Source organism: Oxyura jamaicensis, chromosome 14, assembly GCF_011077185.1.
Source record: "Oxyura jamaicensis isolate SHBP4307 breed ruddy duck chromosome 14, BPBGC_Ojam_1.0, whole genome shotgun sequence".
Taxonomy (NCBI): domain Eukaryota; kingdom Metazoa; phylum Chordata; class Aves; order Anseriformes; family Anatidae; genus Oxyura; species Oxyura jamaicensis.
Genome location: NC_048906.1, coordinates 2,068,608 through 2,091,728, shown reverse-complemented (window position 1 = coordinate 2,091,728; position 23,121 = coordinate 2,068,608). Strand labels below are relative to the sequence as shown.

Here is a 23,121-nt window from a genome sequence, read left to right as displayed (position 1 = left end):
TTCGGGGATATAAATAACTTCACAGGCTCGTTCTCTGCGCCTTTCAAAATAAAAGCAACATTCAGTTATTTGATTTTTTTTAATTTTATGCAAATGATCTTCTGTTCTGTGTTATTATGTAAACGAGCCAACTGAAATGGTAATGAGGGAACCCAGAAGTATGCATATATTAACTGCCGCTATGGAGCTTTACACCTCCAGAAATGGCACTGAATTGCATTTCTGAGGGAGGGACAGGTGTCCGGAGGGTGACGATTTTATCCCGGGACTCGGTCACTTCTGAAATCCCTGTATATGAACGCTTCCTCCCCGGGAGAACGGTCAGGTTGTCCATTCGAGGAGCAAGTCAGCGCTTCAGCCAGAAATGGCTTATTTTCAGCGTGAGAAGCGCGGTGCCTGCAGGGGCCGTCAGCCTGGCAGCAGCACTTCGTGTCCCCCCTCGTGCTCCTGCAAGTCCAGCTCAGACCCGAGCCTGCTGAGGCCAGGCAGCAGCAGCTACCCACAGCGAGGACAAGGCTGTAGTTTTTCTCTCTGTGTGCTCTGTTGCAGAAGAAACTCTGGGGAAATCAACCCGAGGTGCACCGCCACCAGGGCTGGGGGGAGAGGAGCATTTCTGGGCTGGCCAGAGCTCACGGTGGGATATGCAGGTAGGATGATACGTCCTAAGAATAACTTTTTGTGTGCTTAAAGTAGAAGCAAAGCCCGTTTCCAGAAGCAATGCAGTCTCCAATGAAGCCCGGGGCAAAAATCACCGGTGTGAGAGGAATTAAAACATTTCTGCTTCCTAAAGAGCATCCTGAAGTCTGCCTGCCACATAGGACATGCCCCAAGCAAGAAGAAAAATAAAATAAAATAAAATAAAATAAAATAAAATAAAATAAAATAAAATAAAATAAAATAAAATAAAATAAAATAAAATAAAATAAAATAAAATAAAGAAATAATAATGATAATAATAATAAAAACACATTAGAATACCAGGACAAGTAATATCTTCATTTTCTGCACTCTTCAAGAACAGTCAAGGGTTTCAACCAAGACGAAAGCATCAGTTTTTACACTGTTCTAAAACACCCTGAGATAGCAGAAGCTGAGACCACAAGGGAGCAGGATCCTCAAATCCTTCCTAATCCCCGTGTTTAGCAGGGATGTTTGAAGTGATTAGAGGCGCAGCGAGCACCGTTCCCAAGAAGGTACAGCAGATGTTGGACGCAGAGGTGCACTAAGCTCTCGGTTGTTGCTTTACTGCAGAAATTTTGGCCCAAGTCCATCCCGACATGTCTGACCGTTGTGATTATTTGGCTGCAGACAGAGCGGACTGGACCTGTAATATCACAGCACGGATCCACTTCTCACATTTTGTGAACTCGCCACTGTGTCGGGAGCTGGAGTGAAATCCAGGGGCCTCCTGAAGGCAGCGGGAGCCTTGTCCTTGATTCCAAGGCACGGGGGAGCTCCACATCTGCAGCGTCTGCTTAATAATTAAATGTGAACCATCAAATAATGGATAATTTGTCATAGCAAAAACTGCACCAAACACATAGGTCTGATCCAAAAGCCCATGAAAGGCTGCCACTGAGCCGACTGGATTTTGGAACAAGTGTAATAAAAATAAATCCCTGTAATTAGGTAAAAGGGAAAATCTGAAAGATGCCATTTGAGCCATTTAGGGCTCCAAATCTGCACCCTGGGGTTAGGGCTGGGTGGCCCTGGGACCTCAGGTCAGGGCCTCGTGAAACGGCAATTCCCCATGGACCCGGGGTGCCCTGAGCCCGAGTGGGATGCGGAGACGTGGCCCGGTTTGGGATGCTGCTGCCTCTGCCCCGGCCTCTGCCCGTGTTTTCCAGGGAAGGCTGCTCCGCTCCCCCACGTCAGCCTGTCCTCCCCGCAGGCACTCGTACAACCATCCTACTCCTGCTGCACCAGCCAAGATGTAGATGTCATTTTGGGCAAAGCTACAGCCTTCTCCGCTTTGTCTGTTTTCTCTGGAGTGTATTTTCCCAGAGATCCAGAAATTCATCACTTGGAAAGCACGGCACAAACAGCGGGATTTATTGCTCAGAACCAGGAAACCCTGACTTTTAAAGCATGTTTAAAGTCCATTTTTCACCCTGGGAGGAGACAAACATCCCCAACATCAGCGCCAGGAGCGCGTTGGGCCCCACCGTGGAGTCAGAATGAAATCGTGCCCAAAGAGGATATTTGGGGTTTGGATCCGCATCGTGCTCCGTGCCTTTATCAGACTTGTTCCCCCCCTCAAGACAGGGGCCTTCTGGCCTCAGCAGTGTCACGCAGGTGATGGGGAAAGGTGTGAGAAGGGGAAAGAAGGCTGATTATTCCTCTCATCACCCAGTAGGCCTGTGACACAACAGGAGGGTGCCCAAGGAGGTAATTGAACAGAAAGCTAAAATTAGATAAAATTACATTTTCTCCACAGAGCCAATAGTTCAGCTGCAGAGCTCTGCCACAGGCCGGGGCCAAGAGCAGAGCTGGGTTCAGAGGACCATTAGGCGAATCTGGAGAAAATGCACAACCTCGGGGCACGGCATCCAGGCAGCACAAGTGTCTCAGCCTCTGCTGGTTGCTGGAGGCAGGCAGAGAGCAGGGAAGGGCTGTTTTACACAGGCTATGTTTGTTTCTGTGGTCTGGGGGGGCTGTTTGCTCTGTGGGACAAACCTACGTGTGCCTCCAGAGGATGCTCTTTTAGCCAGACCTTTGCTCTCCTCCCATGCAGGCATTTCTGTCTTCCTTCCTTCTCCCAAGCAGATCTGAACATCTATGTTCAGGGCTGACTGCTTAGTGGTTTGGTTTTTTTTGTTGTTGTTGTTGTTGTTTTTTTTCCTTGGGGGGGTCAAAGGATTTTCTCTACATTTCCAGAAATAGAGCACAAACATCTACTACTCGGATGTTTTGTTAAGTTATTTTCATTAAAATAATAAACTTGCTTCCATATGGGAATTTTCTTGAGTGTTTTAGGTACATTTTTAAGTTCTCTGTATCCCATAACCAGATGTGGAGTTCAGCCAACTGTTCCAGGGCCTGAACACACAGATCTTAAGGGATGGTCAAAATCTGGCTCTGAAGCTCTCACCTGACTTCATTCGGATAGACGTCGCTCCAAGCTCCTCCTCCGCAGATCTGATTTCTCCCAAATGTTGAGAATATCTGGATCCCTGCCTGAAACTTGTCCTCGTGGGTCCAGCCTTACCCCGGCTCCATCTGGTGACCAGGAGAGGCTCCTGAAGCCGGCAGACCTCCTGTGGGGCAGGTGGGCCCGGGGCAGCGAGAGCTTCAAGGGTCAGGAGCAGGCGCTGGGGGCCTCGAGTGCTCGGGACATTGCTACCCACCTAGGGAGGGGCTCATTAAATCCTCCTCGTTAGGAAAGGGCGGTGTTTGCAGGAAGAGAGAGTGGGAGGCTCATGGCTCAGCTCCACGGGACCAAGATGCTATGACTGCAATGAGATTCAGCTTTGGTGGCAGAGCTGGGGCACGGCACAGCGTGGCATGGTGTGGTACAGCGTGGCACACACGGCATGGCACGGCACAGTGCTCAGATCCTGTGGCTGCAGCCCCCGAGCCCCAGCTCAGGCAGTGTCGTTGCTTCCCGGCCAGCCTGTCCCCAGCTTCCCCTGCTCCTCCTTCCCAGCCACAGCGCAAGCAGAGGAGCACAACTGGCAGGGTTGTTTTCCTCCTTTCGTGGCATTAAGAAGTCTCAGAAGGAACCGTACAATTTCCAGTGAAACCAGCTACCTGCCCGCCTCTTTTTTTATTATTATTTTAGTTTTGTTTTGTTTGATGTGCGTGCCTTTACTTTCCTGCATGAAGAGTGCTGCTAACTACCTCTTAAAATATTACAGAAGGGATGTATTCTACTGAGAATAGCATTTTTGGTAATAACCTCATTTTCCTTTTCACTTATTCTTACCTAAAAAGTTTCAGGTTGCAGCTCATCCATCTCCCTGACACCCAAGTCCCCTCTCACGTTTCCAAATACGTATATTGTTAACCCATTATTAGCCCATAGTACCCAGGAAACTTTAAAAAAAAAAAAAAAGAAGAAGAAGAAAAAAGAGAGAGAGAGGTGTGAGAAAGGGCCAGGGCCTGAGTGCCTGAGTGAAGGAACACGATGCTCGGGGACGTGAAGTCACAAAGGCTGAGCTGGTGGCCCCGTGCTGCCTGCGTGAGCCAGGACCAGTCCTCCCAGTTCATCCCCATCCCCCCTAGCTCCCCCAGAAGGCAGCGGGAGGTGTCCTGCAGGCTGCAGGAGTGTTGGACAAGGTGCTTCAGAGGCTTTTTCTCCTCTGTCTCTGGGACGGAGAGGGTTTATCTGTGCCAGCAGCGCTCCCCGAGCCCATTGCAGGCACCTGCTGCTGGTGAGCGGCCGCGGGGCAGGCACGCATTTGGATATCAAAACAGCTCCGAGGATCCTGAGGACAGGAAGAAGCTTGTCAGAAAAGGAGTTATCCTCTGCAAGCTTCTGAGCAGCATTGAAAATGTAATCTTCAGCGTGTACAAATGTCCAGGTTGTGTCAGGGTGGGGGCTTTCTGCTTTCATCGGGCTGCAATGAATCACTTGCAGAAAAAGAAATTCCTTATCTTTGGTAAAGTTTCGTTTTTTCCCCTGAAACTTTCAGACAGCTGTGTACAGACCTGACAGTAAACTGCTATTCCTATTTGCTAACTCTTTTAAAAAAAACAACAGTGCATTCCTCATCAAAATCACACCTACCCAACATGCCTGGAAACTTTTTTTTTTTTATGCTTTCCCTCCCTTCTGTGTGTGTGGCTTTTATTATAACTCGCAGGCAACTGCTTAACATCAACAACAACAAGGAAACTTTGGCAGAAGCCGGCTCAAAGGATCCGTGTGCGGGATGTTCAATGGCCTTCCTAGCTACCAATGCTTCCAGTTGGCTGCTTTTCCTGCGGCCGCATCCTCCCGCCGCCGCGCCATGGAAGTGCCCAGCGCTCGCCGGGGCCGCTCCAGCTGCACGAGGCTTCCCCGAGCGGCCACTCGGGGGGAACGGGGAAGCGAGAGAGAAGTTTATTCCTTCTTCTCCTTTCTATAAAGGAAGCTGCTTCTCTCAAGTCTAAATATTTACTGCCATTGCTGGACGCACACGCGCGCGCGCACAAAAATTGATAAAACTATCGGTGGAGCGAGAGCCCGATTCCCAATTATTTTGCTTTTGCTAAGTTAAAAATAAAAAAATAAAAAAAAAATCCCAACTTTGTTTGTGCATTCTTATTGCAAACACAATGCCAACAATGGCTAAATAGACAGCATAATAAATAGCACCACAATGCTGACATAAAGGCCTTTCTGGTACTGCATACAAAATATAAACTGTGCCATGCCATTATTATTCCGGAGCCCTTGCTGAAACAGTGCAGTTGAAATTCCACCCCCAATGTGCACCTAATCAGCCATTCAGAGCCCCTTAATGACTTGTCAGTTCTTTGCCCTGCCATTTTCTGTCCAATTAATTCTTTTATTGTGCACCGGATAAAGGAAGACAAAGGCCTTCCATGCAATAATGAATCATTAAAATTCAGCAGCTCCTCTCTTGTGCTCTTGGCTCCTCACCAGCAATTCAGGCTGTTTCGCATTCGTTATGTGTGTGGTGGTTAAAATTCACTCTACCTCAAACAAGACCTTTCAAAATGCTTAACCCTTTCCTGGGTGAAGACCTCCAGCACCACACTGTGAATTCAGACAAAAAAAAAAAAAAAAAAAAAAAAAAGAGGTAGGAGGGGGAAGAGCGAGGGGAGGAGAAAGGCAGGCAGAGGTATTTTGGGTAAACGTTTTAATATCACGTCTCCGGCAGTCACAATATTGCCTGCACACACATCCACAAACAAATACGGGGAGCGGGAGCCGCTGCCAGGGCGGCTGGGGAGGAGCGGAGCTGGCGGTGTGCGCACAGGGGCGAGCGCCCTGCCCGGGCAGCGCTCCCCGACCTGTGCCGGAGCCTCGGCGGCGGCCGCTGCGCATTTGCATCGCTTTCCCTAAACCAACACGGCCCCGGGAGCGGGTGGCGGGAGGCAGGAGGGACACACTCTTATTTTGGATTAGGAGCGGCTTGGTTTTCATTCCTAATTGGTTTAAGATAAACTGAAAGAAGCCGGCTTTTAGACCTGAATAAGTGTGTCCAACTGGCTTTTTGCGCAGGCTTCTCTAAATCAGGTCAAAACCAACACTCCAGCTAAGCCAGTGACACAGCGTGTCTGGCTGAGCCCCGCGGCCATATGGGAGCCTCTCAATAGGGGTCACCCGCAGCGCCCCGTGGCTCTTTCAAGCCGGCGTCGGGAGGGCAGAGCCCCACTTGCAGCCACCCCGATCTTGCTTCTGCAAGCACCAAACCCTTTCTGGGCCAGCTGGTGGCCACGGCCACCCTGCCGGGGTCTCCTGTGGCAGGATCTGGCCACCCCGTGCAGCGGGGTTGCAGCAGAAGATGGGGGTTCATCGGTTTCCCGAGCCCTGTTAAAACTGTTTTGTTTTTTTTCAGTGTGAACTGCGTGGTTTTATTGAAAGACATCACCTCCCATTTCGCTCCTCGTGCAGCGCAGCTCTGGAGCAAAATAAACTCTCTTTCCACCCATCCCACAGAAACAGCTCCGGCTGCAGCCCCGCTAACACAATCTGCGCTCGCCCTTTGCTGCCAGCACAGCACGAAGCTCCTCGGCCCCATGGTGGGAGCGGGGGGCCCGAGTGCCCACCCCGAGCCCTGCCTGGAGCAGGCACCTGGCAGTGAGAGAGGCTCTGGCACTCGTGCAAAGCCGCTCCTGCACCTGGCCGCGGCAGGGATTGCCCCACGGCCCCCGCTGCCCTGGCACAGGATGGGGCTGCGGGGCGGCAGGAGGACGAGGCAATCTGTCATCAGCACCATTTGTTGTGGTTTGGGCTCCAGGGGATTGTTTTCGGCTCCTGCTGACTCATCTGGGAAATGGCTTCCCCTCTCCAAGCGTCATCCTCTGCCACTTGGTGCCGTCCCCAGTTCCTGCCCGTAAGGAGCACGGGGTGACCTCAGGCTGACAGCACCCTGCTTGGCTGGCAGCTGCGGGGTGGCGCGTGGCAGAACCCGACTGCCTGCATCTCCCCAGCTCACACGGCCCCCTGAGCATCCTCCCATGCCATCCACTAGGGTGCCACATGATGAACCCCCAGAAAACTTTGTGGAGCCTCTGCAGGGTCTCCGAGGAAGAGCAGGAGGTGCTCAGGTGAGGTCTGATCTCTCTCAGGAGCAGGGTTCCTCTGTGCATCACTCACAGTGTGGGGTCAGGAGTGCCAGGGAGAAGTCCCCAGCCCCAGGAATGAGAGTTTGGAGCCCTTCTGCTCCGAATTCATGCTTACACATTTGCCTGCAGAATTAAAAAAGCCTACATCAGTCAGACCCAAACTTGTGCTCTCAAAGGCTGAAAACAGGGCAATGTTGGAGACTCCTTCATGTCCTCATGGTCATCCTCAGCTCGCCCAGCCCTGCCTTGCAGCTCCTGTGGTGGCTGAGCCGCTGCCACTGCTCTCAAAATGTCTCTGGCTTTATATGGGATGATGCATCTTTTATTTTATATTATATTATTTTGTTTTATTTTATTGTATTTTACCATTTTATTTTATTATTTTATTCTGCCTCCAGACGTCAGGCAATGCGTAGTCAGTGCCACCTGCGTCCAGCCTTGCCAATGGGATGAACGCAGCAGAGGGAGGAGGCAGCTGCATCTCTTCTCATCTCTGCCCAGACCAAAGGCTGGGGAAGCAGCATGAGGCCAGCCAGATCCATGCAGTCAGGCCATATTAACTACTGCCAGGCTCGGCATACCTTCACCATGCCCAGCGACCTGTCTGGGTGCCACCTCCCCAAAACCCCCAGGGGAAGAGGATGGGATTTTCCAGGGATCCCACAGGTTGTGATACTGCGTGGGAAGGGACACAGGTGCCAACAAATACGGAGGTGCTCCCACCGGTGTGGACACAACCACATTTATTAGCAATTTCCTCATCAGGAAAAGGCAGGGATTCTCTACCCGTTGGGTGTCTTGGGGCGGCCAGAGAGGGAAGAGGCACAGAGCAGTAAAAAGCAGCTGGTTAAAAACCAACACCCGTTGCCCACACAGAGGAGAGGCTGCAGACACACACCCAGTGCAGTAAATTAGAAAAGGGCAAAACAAAAGTCTGGGAGCCACCCTCCCCGGGTGTCCCCCCACAGGGTGGCGCGGGGGCTCCTGTGGGCTGGGAGCACAGAGCCCGGCTGGGAACAGCAACAACCCCCCCGTGTCCCGAGGGGGGGAGCTGTGGGCAGGGGGCGCGAGGGACCCACGCAGAGGGCTTTAAAACTGAGCACTGCCACAGAAACACCGCTGGAGAATTTCTTTGCCGTAAACCGAATATCCAACTGTAAAAAATGTGTAACAAAAGTTGATATCACTCCAGGAAAAATTATAACAAGGAGGATGGGGAGGGACTTTTGCTTTTTTCCACCATGTAGAAGGAATGTGGATATGGGCTATAAAATTAATTTCCTCTTTCTTACTAAACAGTGCCTTCTGAGCAATTCAGATAAATAGCAACATTCATTCTTCTCTGCACCAAAATAAAAAAGAGGAACTTTTATCGCTTGTGTATTCCTGTAATTATCTTGAGAACCCTTTTTTGTTGACAGCCAGAGGTCAAAAGCCGGTCTTGCTTTCACCTGATCTCATAGACTTCTGCAGAGACATTCCAGATTCACTCCAACACAAGAGCCATCGGAGCCGGGCTGGGGACACACAATGCTGCCATTCACGTCGGGAAGACGCCCGGCTCATGGAAAATCACTTCTCGTTCTGTAGGCTGTATCCACACGCAAAATGGAAGAAAGGAACAATGCACGAAAATGCATTGGTACAAACAGCATTAATTTCAACTCAAAATGCCCTTCTCTGCATATAAACTGAGCCACAGGTCAGAGCTTTTCTCCTAGGACAACGAAACGGGAGACTCATATGCTGAGCATAAATCGAGGCGTGGGGAAGGAACTTCTGGTGCCCTTCGAAATTTCCGGCACACCGAAGCCCGAGCGACTGGGTTAATTCAGAGCCGTGAGTTTTCCCTGCCTACCACCTCCTTGAGACCCATTCGGTAACGTCGCTGAATTTTACTCAACGAATTTGCAGTGGGTATCACCCACTCTGCGGGCCGACGGAACAAAGCTGAATGCCACTATTCAGCCTCGGCCATCCGGGGGGAGCAGCTCGCGGGGGCTCCCCAAGGCTCACGTTACCGCTCTTACCTGCTGAGCTCTGCGGATACACAACGTTTTATTTCCGCAGGCGCTACCAGAAGCTAACTTGATTTTCCAAAGCTCAGAGAGAGCGAGCGAGAACAAAAGGCCAATAAGTGTAGACAAAAGCAAATGGATTTAAAATCTGCATATTTTTGACATGCATTTCCTCAGCGCTGTCACCAGGCTCGTCCGGGGACCCCGCGGCCACCCAGGGCTCGCGCAGCACCCACGCCCAGCGGGAGGGGAGCGCGTCCCGCAGCGCTCGGCCCTGCCAAGGACGTGCTCTCGATGCTGGGCAGAGCCGTCCCCAGGCGTCCCCCGCTGCGAGGACACCACAGCTGGCACAACGCGCTGCTGCAGCAAGAGAGGGGACAGCTCGGAAAGGCTCGTGGCTATGTGCAGGTCTGCCTGCAGAGCCGAGAGCTTTGCGGTACCCTCTGGAAGCTGGTCAGGAGGAGGTGATCGGGTCCCCACGATTAATTCCTTCTGCACAGTGAGAGAACGTACCTGCAGGGACAGAGCTGGCTGCCCAGGTCCCAGACCAAACCACAGAAATCGCTCCGCCACAAGGCAGATCCTCAGCTGGAGACGCTTTGGTGTGACTCTTAATTTCAATAATTTGAGTGTTTTGCAATACCACCCCACACAGACACTTTGACTCTATTTTAAAGATTAATCCAGGCATCAGTGAAGTCATTGAAAGCTTTGGCATTAAACATCGAGAAGAAAGTAAAGATAAGCACTTCTATCCCATCTCACTTTTTTATTATTATTTCCTAAGCTTGTCACTTTGGAGAGGAAGTCCTACACCAACGTGCACAACAGGCAAAGCCAAAACGCATCAATTTTTCTAGCACGAGCTAGAATAAGACTTGAATCTTGCATTGTAACTGGAGGGAGGGGAAAGAAGAAAAGAGTCTCCTCTGAAAGTTACTCTGCAGCTTTGGCTTATAGTGTAATAAAGTCATTTTGCCAGAAGTTTTGTAAATGAGCACAGAGAAAATGGTGTCCAGTTACAGACACTCTGGCAAGATAGGTCTTGGCAGAGGCTGCAAACAGCAGATTCGCTTTGGGACTCCGTTGTTCAGACTTTGTTAATGTTCTTGAGCTTCATTAATTGTCATCACATTTATTTTCCCCGTGTTAAAACATTTTCCACAGGGCTGCACTGCAACCCAGCCCTGAGTGCGTTTCTCAGGCAGGGGCGGCTGGATTTCCCTAATCCCAGCCCTTTCCTCCCAATTAGGGCCCAGCCTGAAAATCTCACACGGGTTTGTCTCAACTGGTGAAACCAAACTGCAGCTTAGCTTAAATAACCAAAAAAAGTCACAAATGTAACTATTTTAATGGCTGTATTTAAAAAAACCACTACATGCAACATATAATTTTGTTGCTATCATAATTAAGAGGTATTTACACGGGCTCACCAACCAGAAAACAGAATCTGTTACTGTAAAATTCCTACGTGCTGTACAGAACAAAATGAACTCGAGCTAAAACCATGCAGTCTGACCTTGCAAAGCCTTACTCATGTGAGCAGCCTCACTGAAATCCTGTGAAATCCTTGGGATTACTTGCATAGAAATATACCCCTTAAGGAAGTAAAAATATAACAAAAATCTCCTAGCAAGGCAGCATTTAAATACAAGGAAAGAGAGAAAGAATTAAAAAAAATAGGAGAACAGAAATCCTTGGTCAACGTATTTTATTCTGAATAATTATTCTGAATAGCCTGTCTCTTTCAAAAGCGTTCTCCGAGTTTCTTTTCGGCACAGAAATAGGCTGAAGCAGAAAGAAAACATAACACAGACTTGATAAAAAGCAATTTTTAATTTTATCAAATTGATCTGTACAAAAGTTAGCATTGCTTAGTCAGAAGCTAGTGAAGAGAACAGATAAGTAACAGCCAAAGTCTTTCAAACTTTATACAGAAAAATAGATTGCATAAAAATGAATTTTCTGTATCTTCCCCCGCCCCCACGTCCCCAAAAGGAAATATGCAAAAAATATTTTTAGAAAAAGAGTAGGAAATGTAGAAAAGGTAAAAAGATGATAACCTCTGAAATGTGTTTTTAGATTTACAAAGTTTTTAAAGGCACAAGTTACCATAAAATAGATGGTTATTATATGCTCAGCATACAATGGAAGAAGTAGAAATATATCAATGAAATATTAGTCTAAAACTAAGTACCTAAAATTTTTTTTTTTAGTGGAGAAGATTTTAGTTTCACAGCTTGATGGATGATATCTGGTCCCTAGAAGCCAAAAATCAAAGCAGAAGTTGATAATCCTCATTAAATTACATCTTCCTACAAAGTAGTCCTGGTTCTGAAAGTGTACAAAGATTCTGCAATGCCTTAAATCCAATTTTACCGCCTGAAAGCAGGTAGCCAGAAAAATATCTTGCTGTCTGCTCCTTTTGCAATTGTTTTAGCCTCCGAATTTAATTAGTAACTTTTGCAGCAAGCCCTTAGCGTTGCACTTCCCTCCCTCCTTATTTTACATTCCCCTTTGAGTTTCCTGTTCGTGACCAGGTCTGCGTGAGGCAGATTCATTCAGTCCCTCTCTCAAGCACGACTGCTGCAGCGGTTCAAAAACAAAACAAAAAAAAAACAAAAACCAAAGAAAATCTATAGACTCATAACACCATTTTATTGTATCATCTCCACTATTTTTATGCTCCCTCCCCACCCCATCTTTAAAATCTTTTAAAATTCTACTTTTTGCACAAAATTACTTCATTAATTAAAAGACAAAATAATACAGAACATAAATACATATTTAACAGATTTAAAAAAAAAAAAAAACACTTTAAGCTTCCAAAAAAACAAAACAAAATGTTAATTACAGCCAAACCTTGCTTAGAAGAACTCTTGACTAAAAAAAACAAATACTTCAGACATTTAATCGGTTGGTCCCACCAGACTCGTTTGTTCCCACAAGATTGTTACACGGAATCGCCGGGTTTTCGGTTTTCATATGCGTTGGTCCGAGTGAGTTCTTGCCCTCAAGGTTGGTCCGTTTCTCACATTGCAATAGACCCTTAAAGTCTCGAACGTCTTTTCCTTCCCCCCCCGCCCCCCGCTCCATTTTTGCACTTGTCAGCTTCCACGACGAGAAAGTTCAGTTCAGTCCTCACAGAGGAGTCAAATGGTTCTGTCCTTCATTTATTCAAAAGGAATCGCTGGTCCTTTATTTAATTTTTTTCTATTTATTTAAAGAAAAATAGAGCTCTGTCCTTTTGGAGAGAGTTTTGAAGCAAGGGGACATCCAGTCGCAACGAGCAGAGTTCCCAGTGGCTCAGGAGGCACTTCGGAAACTATCGCGGCACTCCACGTTCTTCGTCTTCATTCCTTCATTAGTGCATACGTTGGGGAAGCCCTCGGGGGCTCCACGCATCCTTTAAGGCCTCGTCAGGGTTGTATAGACCGGCTGGTCCCAGTTAGCGGTGGGGCTGTGGGCCGGCGGGATGGACAAGCCGTTGAGGATGGGTGTCGCGTAGGGGCGCCGCGAGGAGTGGAAATAGGGGTACTGGTAGATGCTGGAGGGGTAGCCAGGGTAGGGGTTGTAGTAGTTGGAGCTCTGGAGGTCTGTGTAGTCACACTGGGAGCTGGAGAAGGAGGCGGCGGCCGTGGCGGTGGAGGCGGTGGTGGCACAAGCCTGGGCGCTGTAGGAGCCGTAGTCGGAGTGCGCGGGGGAGCCGTGGGACTGGTCGCTGTAGTGGCTGGGGCTCAGCTGCTCCGTTTTGATGTGCGGCCTTTGCTGGCCTGAGTCGGCAGATGATGGCGACGCCGAGGCCGGGCTTTTGTGAGTCCACACCTGGTTGGCCCCACCGGTGCCCGTGGCCGAGTGGGAGTAGGATGCACCGTAGGAGCCAGCGGCGGCGTTGGGGCCGTGGTCGGCCGGCATGGCAGCGTGGCCATTGAGCGGCAGGTACTGGTCAAACTCGTGCACATCGAAGGTCTCCATGTTGTTGATGACCTCGCTGCTCAGCTCCGAGATGTCCACGTTGCTGAAGTCGATGTTCTGGCGGCCGCTCTCCACGAGGCGGCGGCCCTCGTGCTTCAGCTCCTGCTTGCTGCCGTGGTGGAGGTCAGTTTTGGGGGTGGTGGGTGGGGTGGGTGGCCCGTGGGTCTGGCCTGAGGACAAAGGGAGAGCAAGGCTTTAAGGAGCGCAGCCACAAAACACTCGGTGCCTCCATGAGGCTAAAAAAAAAAAAAAAAAAACCAACAAAAAACACTAATTTCTTCCTCTTCCTATTGGGAGGGGGAACGAATTTAAATCTATAGCCCCACATTAGGAGTGGCTGACATCCCTCTGCAACCATATCCTCAGGTGGGATAAACCGCCTGCAAAGCTTGCGGTAGGGAGATGCTGGGGAGCACGCAGCACCCCATGGGGGTCCTTCCCTGATGCACAACAGGACTGCCCCACTGCACAAACCGCCCCTCGGCTGGGAGTGGAACCCGGGGCACTCAGAGGTACCCCTCCAAGCGGGCAGCCTGAAGCCAGCCCTGCTTTCCTGGAGCAGAGCAGCTGTCCCAGCAGCGCAGGAAGGGGCCGGATCCCCAGCCAGGCTGGGCGAGAGCGCAGACGCGTCTGAAGCTGCAGGACGTTCGCAATCCTCCTGGAATCTGTCAACACGCACCCGCTGCCAATTCACAGCGCTGCTGAGAAGCAGGGAGATTTGGGGGGATGCTGTGTCTATGGGGCCCACTCCCCCAAGCACCCTTCACATGCTAAATGCATTATTAACCCTATCACCCTGCAATTAATTTCCGCCCTCCTGGTCCTGCTGCAAAAATGGGGTCCTTAAGCACTTCAGGGATTTCCTATCGCACTGTGGACCAGACAAGCATTTACTAACTAAAACTGTGGCCATGTATACAGCCTGGCATAAAACCACAGCTCTGCGGCTTTGGATGAACCCAGTCCCCCCAATATTCCCGCATGGGCTTGGGGGCAGATGAGCCTGTTCCTGCTGGTTCAGGTCTCAAAGCAACATGCTCAGGACCTGCAGGATTTTCACCCACAGCGCTCTTTACCTGCGTGATCGCCGTGGTGGTGGGAGTCAGCCATGCCCCCCAGCCCGCTGTCCGCTTTGTAGATCTGCGTGCCCGCATGGTGGCTGAGCTCAGCTCCGGAGTCGGAGTCGCTCTGCCCAGCTTTTACGCTTTTCCTCCTCCGTGGCTGGTATTTATAATCCGGGTGATCCTTTTTGTGCTGGACCCTGAGCCGCTCAGCTTCTTCCACGAACGGACGTTTCTCATTTTCACTTAGCAAACTGGTTGGGGATTGATTTTTTTTTTTTTAAATAAGGAAGAGAAAATAAATTAATGTCATCTTTAGAAGTTTTTTTTTTTAAATCTACTTTCATACATCTCCACTTCCCATGCACTGACCAAAAAGTTTATTACAAAAAAAATTGCAGTAGCTAAAAAAGCTAAATCATACTGCAAAAGTGTATTAAATGAGTTACAGAAGTATGAAAAAAGCATCATTTCAGATATTGTTAACCAGGCAAAGCAACCCCCCCCCGCCCATTTTAAATGGCACTTTTTATCCCTTAGCCAAATATTACTCCGTGTTTGTCCTACAAACACTACCCCCTCGCCATGACCAACAGCGCTGCCCATTTCCAGCTTTGTTTAGTCCTTACAAAGAAACCACGAAGGCAACAGCAATAGGATTATTTCTTTTTAAAACTCTTCCCCCACCCCAACCTCCCTTTGCAAGCTCCCGGGGAGGCTCAGCCCGCAGCGGGAGCATCGCTGGCCCAAGCGGGTGGGAGAGATGCGGGTTTGGTGCAGAGTAAGGCAGTAACGCGCAGCTCATCGCGAGCCCTGGAAAGCAGAGCGCCCCGCAAAAAAAGTTTGCATCAGTGGGTAGCGCTACAGATAACGAGGGAAATGAGAGAGCAGATTAAAATTACCGCTAAAAACGGGCTTGCTTAGTTTTACAGCTTGTTAAGCAGCAAGAAAGTAAAGACAGACAAAAAAAAAAGTAGAAAAAAACTATTGTAAGAGACGTAATTAAAAAAAAAAATCGGAGTTTCTCGGGGACAGGGATGCTGGAAGCAAGCGGGCCGGGGCTGCACATCCCGGCTGGGGCAGGGGAAGTCCGAGGGTGCCGCAGCAGGGGCAGGACCCGCAGCGGGCTCGGCGCAGCGCCCGGCCCCGCAGCGGGGTTTTTCGGCGGCCGGCGCGCTGCGGGGGATTCCTGCGCTGCGCTCCGGAACGGCTCGAGAATCCCCCGCGGGCAGACGGACAGACGCGAAGGAAAGGAAAAAAATAGTTAAAGGAGGGGAGAAAAGAAGAAAGAAGGGGGGGGAAGGAAAAAAAATAAGCAAAAGCGGTGGGGGGTCGGCGGCTGCGCACCCCGCGGCGAAGCCCAGCGGGTCCCGCAGGGGCTGAGCGGAGCGGTGCGGAGCGGCTCGGGACTCACCGCCAGAGCTTGCCCAGGGTCTTGCTGAGCTCGGCGTTGTGCAGATGCGGGTACTGGTCGGCCAGCTTCCTGCGGGCGGCCTGCGCCCACACCATGAAGGCGTTCATGGGCCGCTTGACGTGCGGCTTGGCCTTGAGCGATCCGTTGCCCCGCACGGGCATGGGCACCAGGCTCCAGTCGTAGCCCTTCAGCACCTGCGAGACGGCGTCGCGGATGCAGGCGGGGAAGCGCTCGTCCACCTCGGCCGCGTCCACTTTGGCTCCCAACGGAGCGGCGCCGGGGGGGCGCGGGGCGGGCTGGGGGGCGCAGCCCAGGCCCTCGGAGCCGGCGGGGGACAGCGGCGAGTCCGAGTCCGAGTCCACGTGGGACATGGAGCTGGTGGTGCCCGCGGGGCTGCACGGAGCCTCCAGCGCTTTGTCGTGCTCCTCGGTCATGTTGAGCATTGGTGGCCGCGGGAGGGGCGGGCGGGCCGGCCGGGGACGGAGGGCGAGCAATGGGTGGAAGGGGGCGCGGGGCTGAGCCGCCCCGAGGGCGACCGGGTGCCCGGGCGGAGCCGCGCACCCCTCCGCGGGCTGCCGAAGGTTTAAGAACAAAAAAAAGGAAAAAAAAAATCTAAAAGTGGCAAAACGCAGGAAAAACGCGGAAACCCTGGAATTTCGGCAGGCAAAAAAAAAAATGAGAATATTGAGAAAAAAAAAAAAGAAGGGAAAACAGAAATCTCGCTGCAGTCCCGGCGCCCCGCTCCGCGCCCCGTGCCCGCCGCCGCGCTCCACGTCCAGTGCGAAGCGAGGCCCCTGGCAACAAGTGACTTTAAGGCGAGGGCGAGCGGCTCCTCCCCCGGCGCCGCTTCCCATTGGTGGAGCGGGCGGGGCTCATTTCCATAAGGGGCGGGGCCTTAGAGCCTGCCCGCCCTCCCGCCGCCCTGGCCCGGTGCTCCCGCTGCCCCGGGGCGCTGCGGGGGCTCCGCGCTGCTGGGGACCGGGGGGGGAAAGAGCCCCCGGAGCCCCCCAACGGCCCCTGGTCGGCCCTGCTCGTTCTGCCGCACCCCCTCCTGAAGCGAGCCCGGCTTTTGCAGGGTTTGTTGGGAGCGTTTGGTTCTCGTTACCCGCCGAGTCCCGCTTCTGCCCGGGGAGAAGCAGCTCCCCAGCCCCGGTTTAGCTGCTGCTTCCCCGGGAAAACAGCGTGAAGTACAGGATTTACAGGAAAAAAACGGAATTTACAAGGAAAAAAATGGAAATCGGGCAAATGCTTTGAGCGCTTCAGCGTTTAAAAGTAATGGGAATGGGGGGGAGCATGTTGTTTGTTTGCTGCAGTGTATAATCAACATAAAACATGTAAACTTGAAATAAAGTGTGTGCTTTGGGTGTAAATGTAACACCGGTTGTGTCTGTGTGTGCCAGGACGTGTGTGTTGCTCCCAGGAGAAAATGCTTGTGCACCGATAAAGCGCAAAGCAGGATTTTGTATTTTTTTTCCTAAATTTCCCATTTCCTTATTAGTATAATCTTTAAAGATTTCAGCTTTCAGTTTCCATAGCCACAAAGCAAATTACCTTTGGGCAAAGGTTTTTTAAAAATACAATTTTATAAAGTGTCATTTTTAAAAAAAAAAAAAAAAAAAAGCCTTTAAGCCCCAAGCCGTACTACATCTGTTGGCCTTGTGAGTGAGGAATAAACCAAACGTCTCTTCCAGGGCCTAGGCCAAAGCTTAATGAGGTTGTGGAAGGGTTTCTGTGTCCCAGGGCTTCAGACCGGCGGTTCAGCAGTGCTGCGGGACGCTTGGCAGAGCTTTTCTCAGTTGACAAATAAATAGCATGCATTTCTGTAATGCCTGTCACTGCGGGATCTCATAGCACTAAGTTCACCCCGCTGGATTTCTATGAGTCAGGTAAATTGTATTTCATTCATTTCAGAGGCGGCTGAGTCAAAGCAACGATCGCAGCTCTCAGCGCCTCTTCCAAAGGCAGCCTCTCCTGCGAGCGCCTTCCTCGGGAGATTCAAACCTCGCTGCGTGGCTGGGGCTATGGGACAAGCTCGTGGAGATGGGGATGAGATCCTCTCCTCCCTGCCTTCAGTTACACACCACATTCCTGCAGCAGAAGCCCCCAAGGATGGCCAGGACTGGCAGTGTTGTTCCCCCCCCCCCCCCCCCCCCCTTGCGTGCTGCTGCCTCGCACAGCTCCCCAGCTCTGCCCCAGGCAGGGAAGTGCATTTCCCAGCCCACACGCTTGAATTCCGCTTTGTCAAAAGCAGGTAGGAGGAGGAGGAGGAGGACAACTCTCGGGAGCTGCTTCCTCTTACTCCGGAGGTGGGCAGGGTGAAGAGGTAGTGCCTGGCACGTCCCCTGCCTCACGCCTTCCTTGGGGGTCTTGCAGAAACCATCTCATGTCTGAGCAGGTGGAGGGAGCTGCATTGCCTTGCCTTGCCCCCCCTCCGAGCTGCAACGAGCGGGTTCAAGTGGCGTCATTTGTCTCACAGGGGCTCAGGTCGAAATTCTGGGTGACAAAGGGCCCGTGGTGTTTGCACAGGGATGGGCAAACGATGGAGCTGTGGGACAGGTCCTGTGGTGACACCCGTGATCCAGAGCTGGCCTAGTGCTTCTCTATCTTGCCCCAAAGAAGCAGTGCTAGGGCAGGGATGCTGATGAGCTTACCGAGAAGCAGGGAAATTATCTTCTGGCTGGGGAGGGCACAGGAGGGACAGAGGTGACAGGTACAGCCACGCTGCAGCTTCAGTTCCGCAGAAGGTGTGAGCGTATTTTTATCTTAGTGATTTTGTTTGCCGGGCTCCTGCTCTGTCCTGGTTCACGCCCTTTGGTCTTAACCAGAAGGGGTTATTTCCTCACCATCCCATTATACCGTCCCTCAGTGGCCAAAGAAGAAACAGACCGCACAGCCTGCTCTGGGGAGCTCCTGCTCCCTGCCAGGGGGAGCGATAGGATGAGCCGCTTCTCAAATTTCCATACGTCTTGTCACTGGCGGTCATAATTTACATCTCGGTGCTCTCTGGACAGAGGGTAACGTAAGTGATTCTTCCAACCAGCAGCTTATTGGTCTCGCAGCAGCTGGGAGGGCCAGCATTTGGTGCTGGTGTCTCCTGCCCCGTTTTTAAGGTGATTTGGCTCATTCTCTGACTCGCGGCTCAGCTCCAGCACAGCCAGCAGCAGCTCTCGCAGGAGCGATCTCCGCGGGTCTGCAGGGATGGCGGTGCTGTGAATCCCGCTGCGATTTTCTTTGATGTGCCACAGCAGAGCATGGGCCTGGAGCTGCACACGGGGACACCAGTCCCCAGCCCGCCGCAGGGCAGGCCCCGACCTCAGGACCTCCAGGACTGCAGGCTGGGGAGGGAAGCACCGACACCCACATTGCCCGATGGAGGCTTAAAGAGTGCACCCGAACGGGGTAGGCTTAGGGATTTGGAACAGGGGGATAAAGAAGCTGGCTGTTCTTGGCAGAGCGGGTGCAGTAGGAGTCCGTCAGGCACCTATACATGTTGGCAATGTTGCTTCATTTTTTCTGAAGTCTGACACTGTCTACAATAAAGATCCTGGCCAGCTTGCACCAGCGTTGCTTGGGATCAGGCACTAAATACCACGTCTGTGTGCTTGGCTCCTTCACTTTGTCACCTGTCCCCCGGGAGCCCCCAGAATCACCGTGGGACAGGAGCACCCTGACTCCTCTCCTCTGTACCTACTCATTCTGCAGGAGCACACGTGTGCCTTGGCTTCAGACGGTCAGTGCCACACTGGCACGAGGGAGGGGACATTTTGTCAGCAGCGTAAAGCTGGGAAGTCATTTTTAGAGCATGTGGGAAACATTGCACTCGATGGGAAATGCTCTGCAATGTGCGCTCCCTCCCTGGCTGGGGAGGCCCAGCCAAAAGGTGGGCTTTATCGCTCAATCTGACTGAGTGGTAAAGTTATCATTTTTCAAAAATTGGCTACCTTTGAACTGCGAGCAGATTATACATGGGAATTTCAAAGAGCAAATAGAAAGAGCCTTACAGGGAGAAGAAAAAACAATCCCTAATCTGATAAGAGTAACCTATGCATCGTGTTAAAATAAGCCCCTGACATCTGCAGGATTAATGCTCTGCCCAGAGCACACAGCAGTTCTGTGGCAGTTCAGAGATTTCTGTAAAACGAGGTTCAGTCCTTCTCAGGAAAGCTACTGATTTCTAACAGGAAAAAAAAAATAAATAAAAATCTGCAGCAACTTTCAGTTAATTTCAATTAAAATAGTATCTGAAGAGCAGAAAAGCTTTGCCCTGAAGAAGAGCCGTAGCATTGGGTCCAATCTTACACTGCGTGCTTGTGAACAACCAGTGCCTGCTCATACACTTCTAAGCCTAGATTTATATTGCTCAGCTGCTTGCAGATCAGTTTTGGTCCAAAATTTGTCATCCATTTGTGTGAGATGAGCCTTGTTGCTCTGGATAATTTGGGAATCTAAGGAGTCAGATCCATTTGGAGGGGTAGAAGGGACAGAACCTTCCTGTAAATTTTAATGAGCGTTGTGGGTATTTGGTCCTCAGCATTTCCATAGCTCCCACCACTGTGTTTAGCTGTGCTCTCAAAATTCTTGGTGTCACCTGCACAGCAGGAATGAAAAATGACCGTGTGCTCCCATCAGAGTTACTGCGTTCCAGTCACTGTGTGCTCCCACCACTGCGATAACAAGTTTTTATTGTGCAGCCTCATCCTGAGCCCATTATTAGAGACGTTTCTGTGGATTGCGAGGAGCTGGGACTCGAGGCTCACATCCCGGTGACTGGAAGCAAGCTCTCACCCCTTGCACAGCTGCTGCAGCCTGCTGAGAATAGGGTGAAAAGAGAGAGGCTTAAATATTAGTTAATATTAGTTTTTACTGCGTTAATGGGGTGCTGAGCTCATGTGTCCCTCCTTTTTCTGGACAGGAAAGGTTTGGCAGCTGCAGGACAAAGTTAATGCAGGAACATGTCCCCCAGCAGCTCTTTCCCAACCCGTGAGCGTTCACCTGGCGCTGATACAAGAAACTCTGCACACCTGCACTGGGCAGGACTCCACTGACCTCTCTCCTGCTTAACAGGCAAGTGCAGAGGAGTGCACGGGATTCCTACGTCCTGTCCTGGGTTTCAGAATGGCAGATACGTTAGTGAAAAAGGAACCTGTTTTTAGGAAGCTTTGACTTCAAGGGCAACGAGTGCTTCACGAAAATCCTTACATGCTGCATTTGGCACGGAGAGGAATTTCTGCTAAAATAAAATAAAATAGCTCTTAGTAACAAATGCTTTTATGGTTATTAATTTTTAATATCCCAGGGGAAAATGTTAACGAGTGGCTTGTTCCGAGTTTTCGTCGTGCAGCTCTCGCAGCCTGCCGTTGCACGCTGCGGTGCTGGCAGCCACGGACCCGGCGGTGAACGCGATTACAAACCCAAAAGGGACAGCCGTCTCTTTTGGTCTCAGAAAACTTGTATGTGTAAAGACCAAAACCAGCAGAAAGGAAAAGATATGTGACCGTGTGATATCTGTTCAAACATTCTAAAATAGCAGTAACGTGGCAAAATTTGTTTTTGAGTGATCACCGAGACTTTACGATGACAATTACAGTTTAAAGGCCAGGTGAGACACTAACAAGAGATCTGCTCTTTCTTCTTGCAGGCTGGACAGCATTTTTTCAAAATAATGGAGAACCGCAGTTTTATCATTTAGGATGACTGGATTATTAATTGTTTGTCCTAGAGTACTGCTTAGGAATCCCATTTCTGAATCAACACCCCCTCGTGACAGACGCTGTACAAATACAGTAGGAAAAAAAGTAATTCTTCCTCCAAAAATCCTTTTCAGTCCTAATCCTGCTAACCCTGGAGTTAAAGATCAGATTTCCACAGGGAAGGATCAGAGATTTTAATGGAAAAAATATTACTGCTGGAAAAATCTTGACTAGTGGAAGGAAGCTCCCAAATTCTTTGTGAGATCCCCATCTCCCATTTAGCAGACACAGCTGAATGCTCAGTGGGATTGTGTGTAAGAGTATTATATGTAAGTGAATGTATGTTTTCTTTAGAGGAGTCCCCAAATGTTAATGCTGCTTTACAAAATAGTTATTTCTGCACACATTCACTTTCTCTGTTTTATTTAAACCCAATTCCTGGCAGCCAGAGGGGGGAAAGACCAGACCTGAATGAACACAGAGTAATTTAGGGTGCCAGGGACAGCAGGGTTGAGGTGCTGGTGGGGACAGCTGCTGGGTGCTGTGACAGTAAATGCTTGTTTCTCTGTCACTTTTGCAGCTGTTTGGAACACAGCAAAATAGGGTCGGGCGGGGGGACGTGGCGGCTCGCATTTTGTTGAATGAAGATCAGCATCAATGATGCCTCTGCGCCTGCCTGCGGGCCTGACATTTATGAATCACTTTCCCTTTGAGACGAAGGCTCAGAGCCTCGCTCTTAAATATCTCGTTTGTGTTACTTGCTTGTTTTTTTTTACGTTGTTTTCTTTTATGATACCTTTGTTTGAAAAGAGGGAATGCAAGCAAAAATCACAACGTTAAAATAAAAGCTAGTAAAAAAAAGTGAGCGGAAAACCAAACACAGATGACAGTCCACACAAAGCTGCGTACCAGCGTGAAGTGCAGAACGGAGAGGAGGTAATTTAATGTTGTAATCCACCATTTTATTGTGCGCTTTCCTTTATAGCTTGATCCATCTTCCAGTAGAGCTAAAGGGAAGGCTTCTATTGCCTTTTATGAGAGTTGGATCAGCCCTTTAAGAGTAACAACATTTTTATGCAATTTAATATACCTAAAACTTTGCAGCTCGTATCGATGCAAGGCGCCGTTGACACACGACGTCCCCCGAGCGTGGGTCGGTTTCGTTTGCTGCTCCTTGCCGCTACTGTCCCAGCCTGAGCATCTGGCAGACCTCAGGGCGATCTTTTGCAATGAAAACCGCCCGAGCTCAGCATCCCCTTCCCAGCTCCAATTATTCCCTTTTTCCTAAATCTTTAGTCTAAGCCCTCCACTTTTCCTCAGTAATTTCCTCAATTATCCCGTTTGTTTTACAGACATTGCCATTTAACGTGGAATTTGCTGTAAAAGTTTCATAAAGACCTCACAAAGGAAACCATTAGCTTACATCTATTTAAATTTATCTAGCCAAACCTTGTGGCTAATCCAAAGGGAGAGCGAAACTGCAGTATACCCGCGGCCTTTAACAAATAGCTTATTTTTCTTTGCCTATACAATGCACCATTATGTCGTGTGTGTGTGTGTGTGTGTGTGTGGTGTTTTTTTTTTTTGTAATGAGAACAATGCAAGCAGCAGTGATGGGAAACTGGAAAAACAAAAGAGGCATTTATAAGGGACTGGTTTACAGTCTGAAAAGCATTGAATAATGTTACACCTGATAACAGATACTTTCTCAGAGACCATCGCGC

The 23,121-nt window shown here is 50.2% G+C and overlaps 1 protein-coding gene across 2 annotated transcripts in view; it reads right to left on the bottom strand.

The window, feature by feature from the left end:
• Positions 1 to 11,074: 11,074 nt before the first annotated feature.
• Positions 11,075 to 23,121, bottom strand: part of SOX8 (SRY-box transcription factor 8) — a 22,702-nt gene continuing 10,655 nt past the window's right edge. The window contains exons 2-4 of one of the 2 annotated variants that reach the window (XM_035339723.1): positions 15,708 to 16,205; positions 14,309 to 14,547; positions 11,075 to 13,402 (exon numbers count right to left, since the gene is read on the bottom strand). In XM_035339723.1, the coding sequence (XP_035195614.1) occupies positions 12,666 to 13,402; positions 14,309 to 14,547; positions 15,708 to 16,150 (1,419 nt within the window). In that variant the 5' untranslated portion in view covers positions 16,151 to 16,205 and the 3' untranslated portion in view covers positions 11,075 to 12,665. Of the gene's footprint in view, positions 13,403 to 14,308; positions 14,548 to 15,707; positions 16,383 to 23,121 lie in introns of those variants that run through there. The other variant, XM_035339721.1, reaches the window with a different exon arrangement.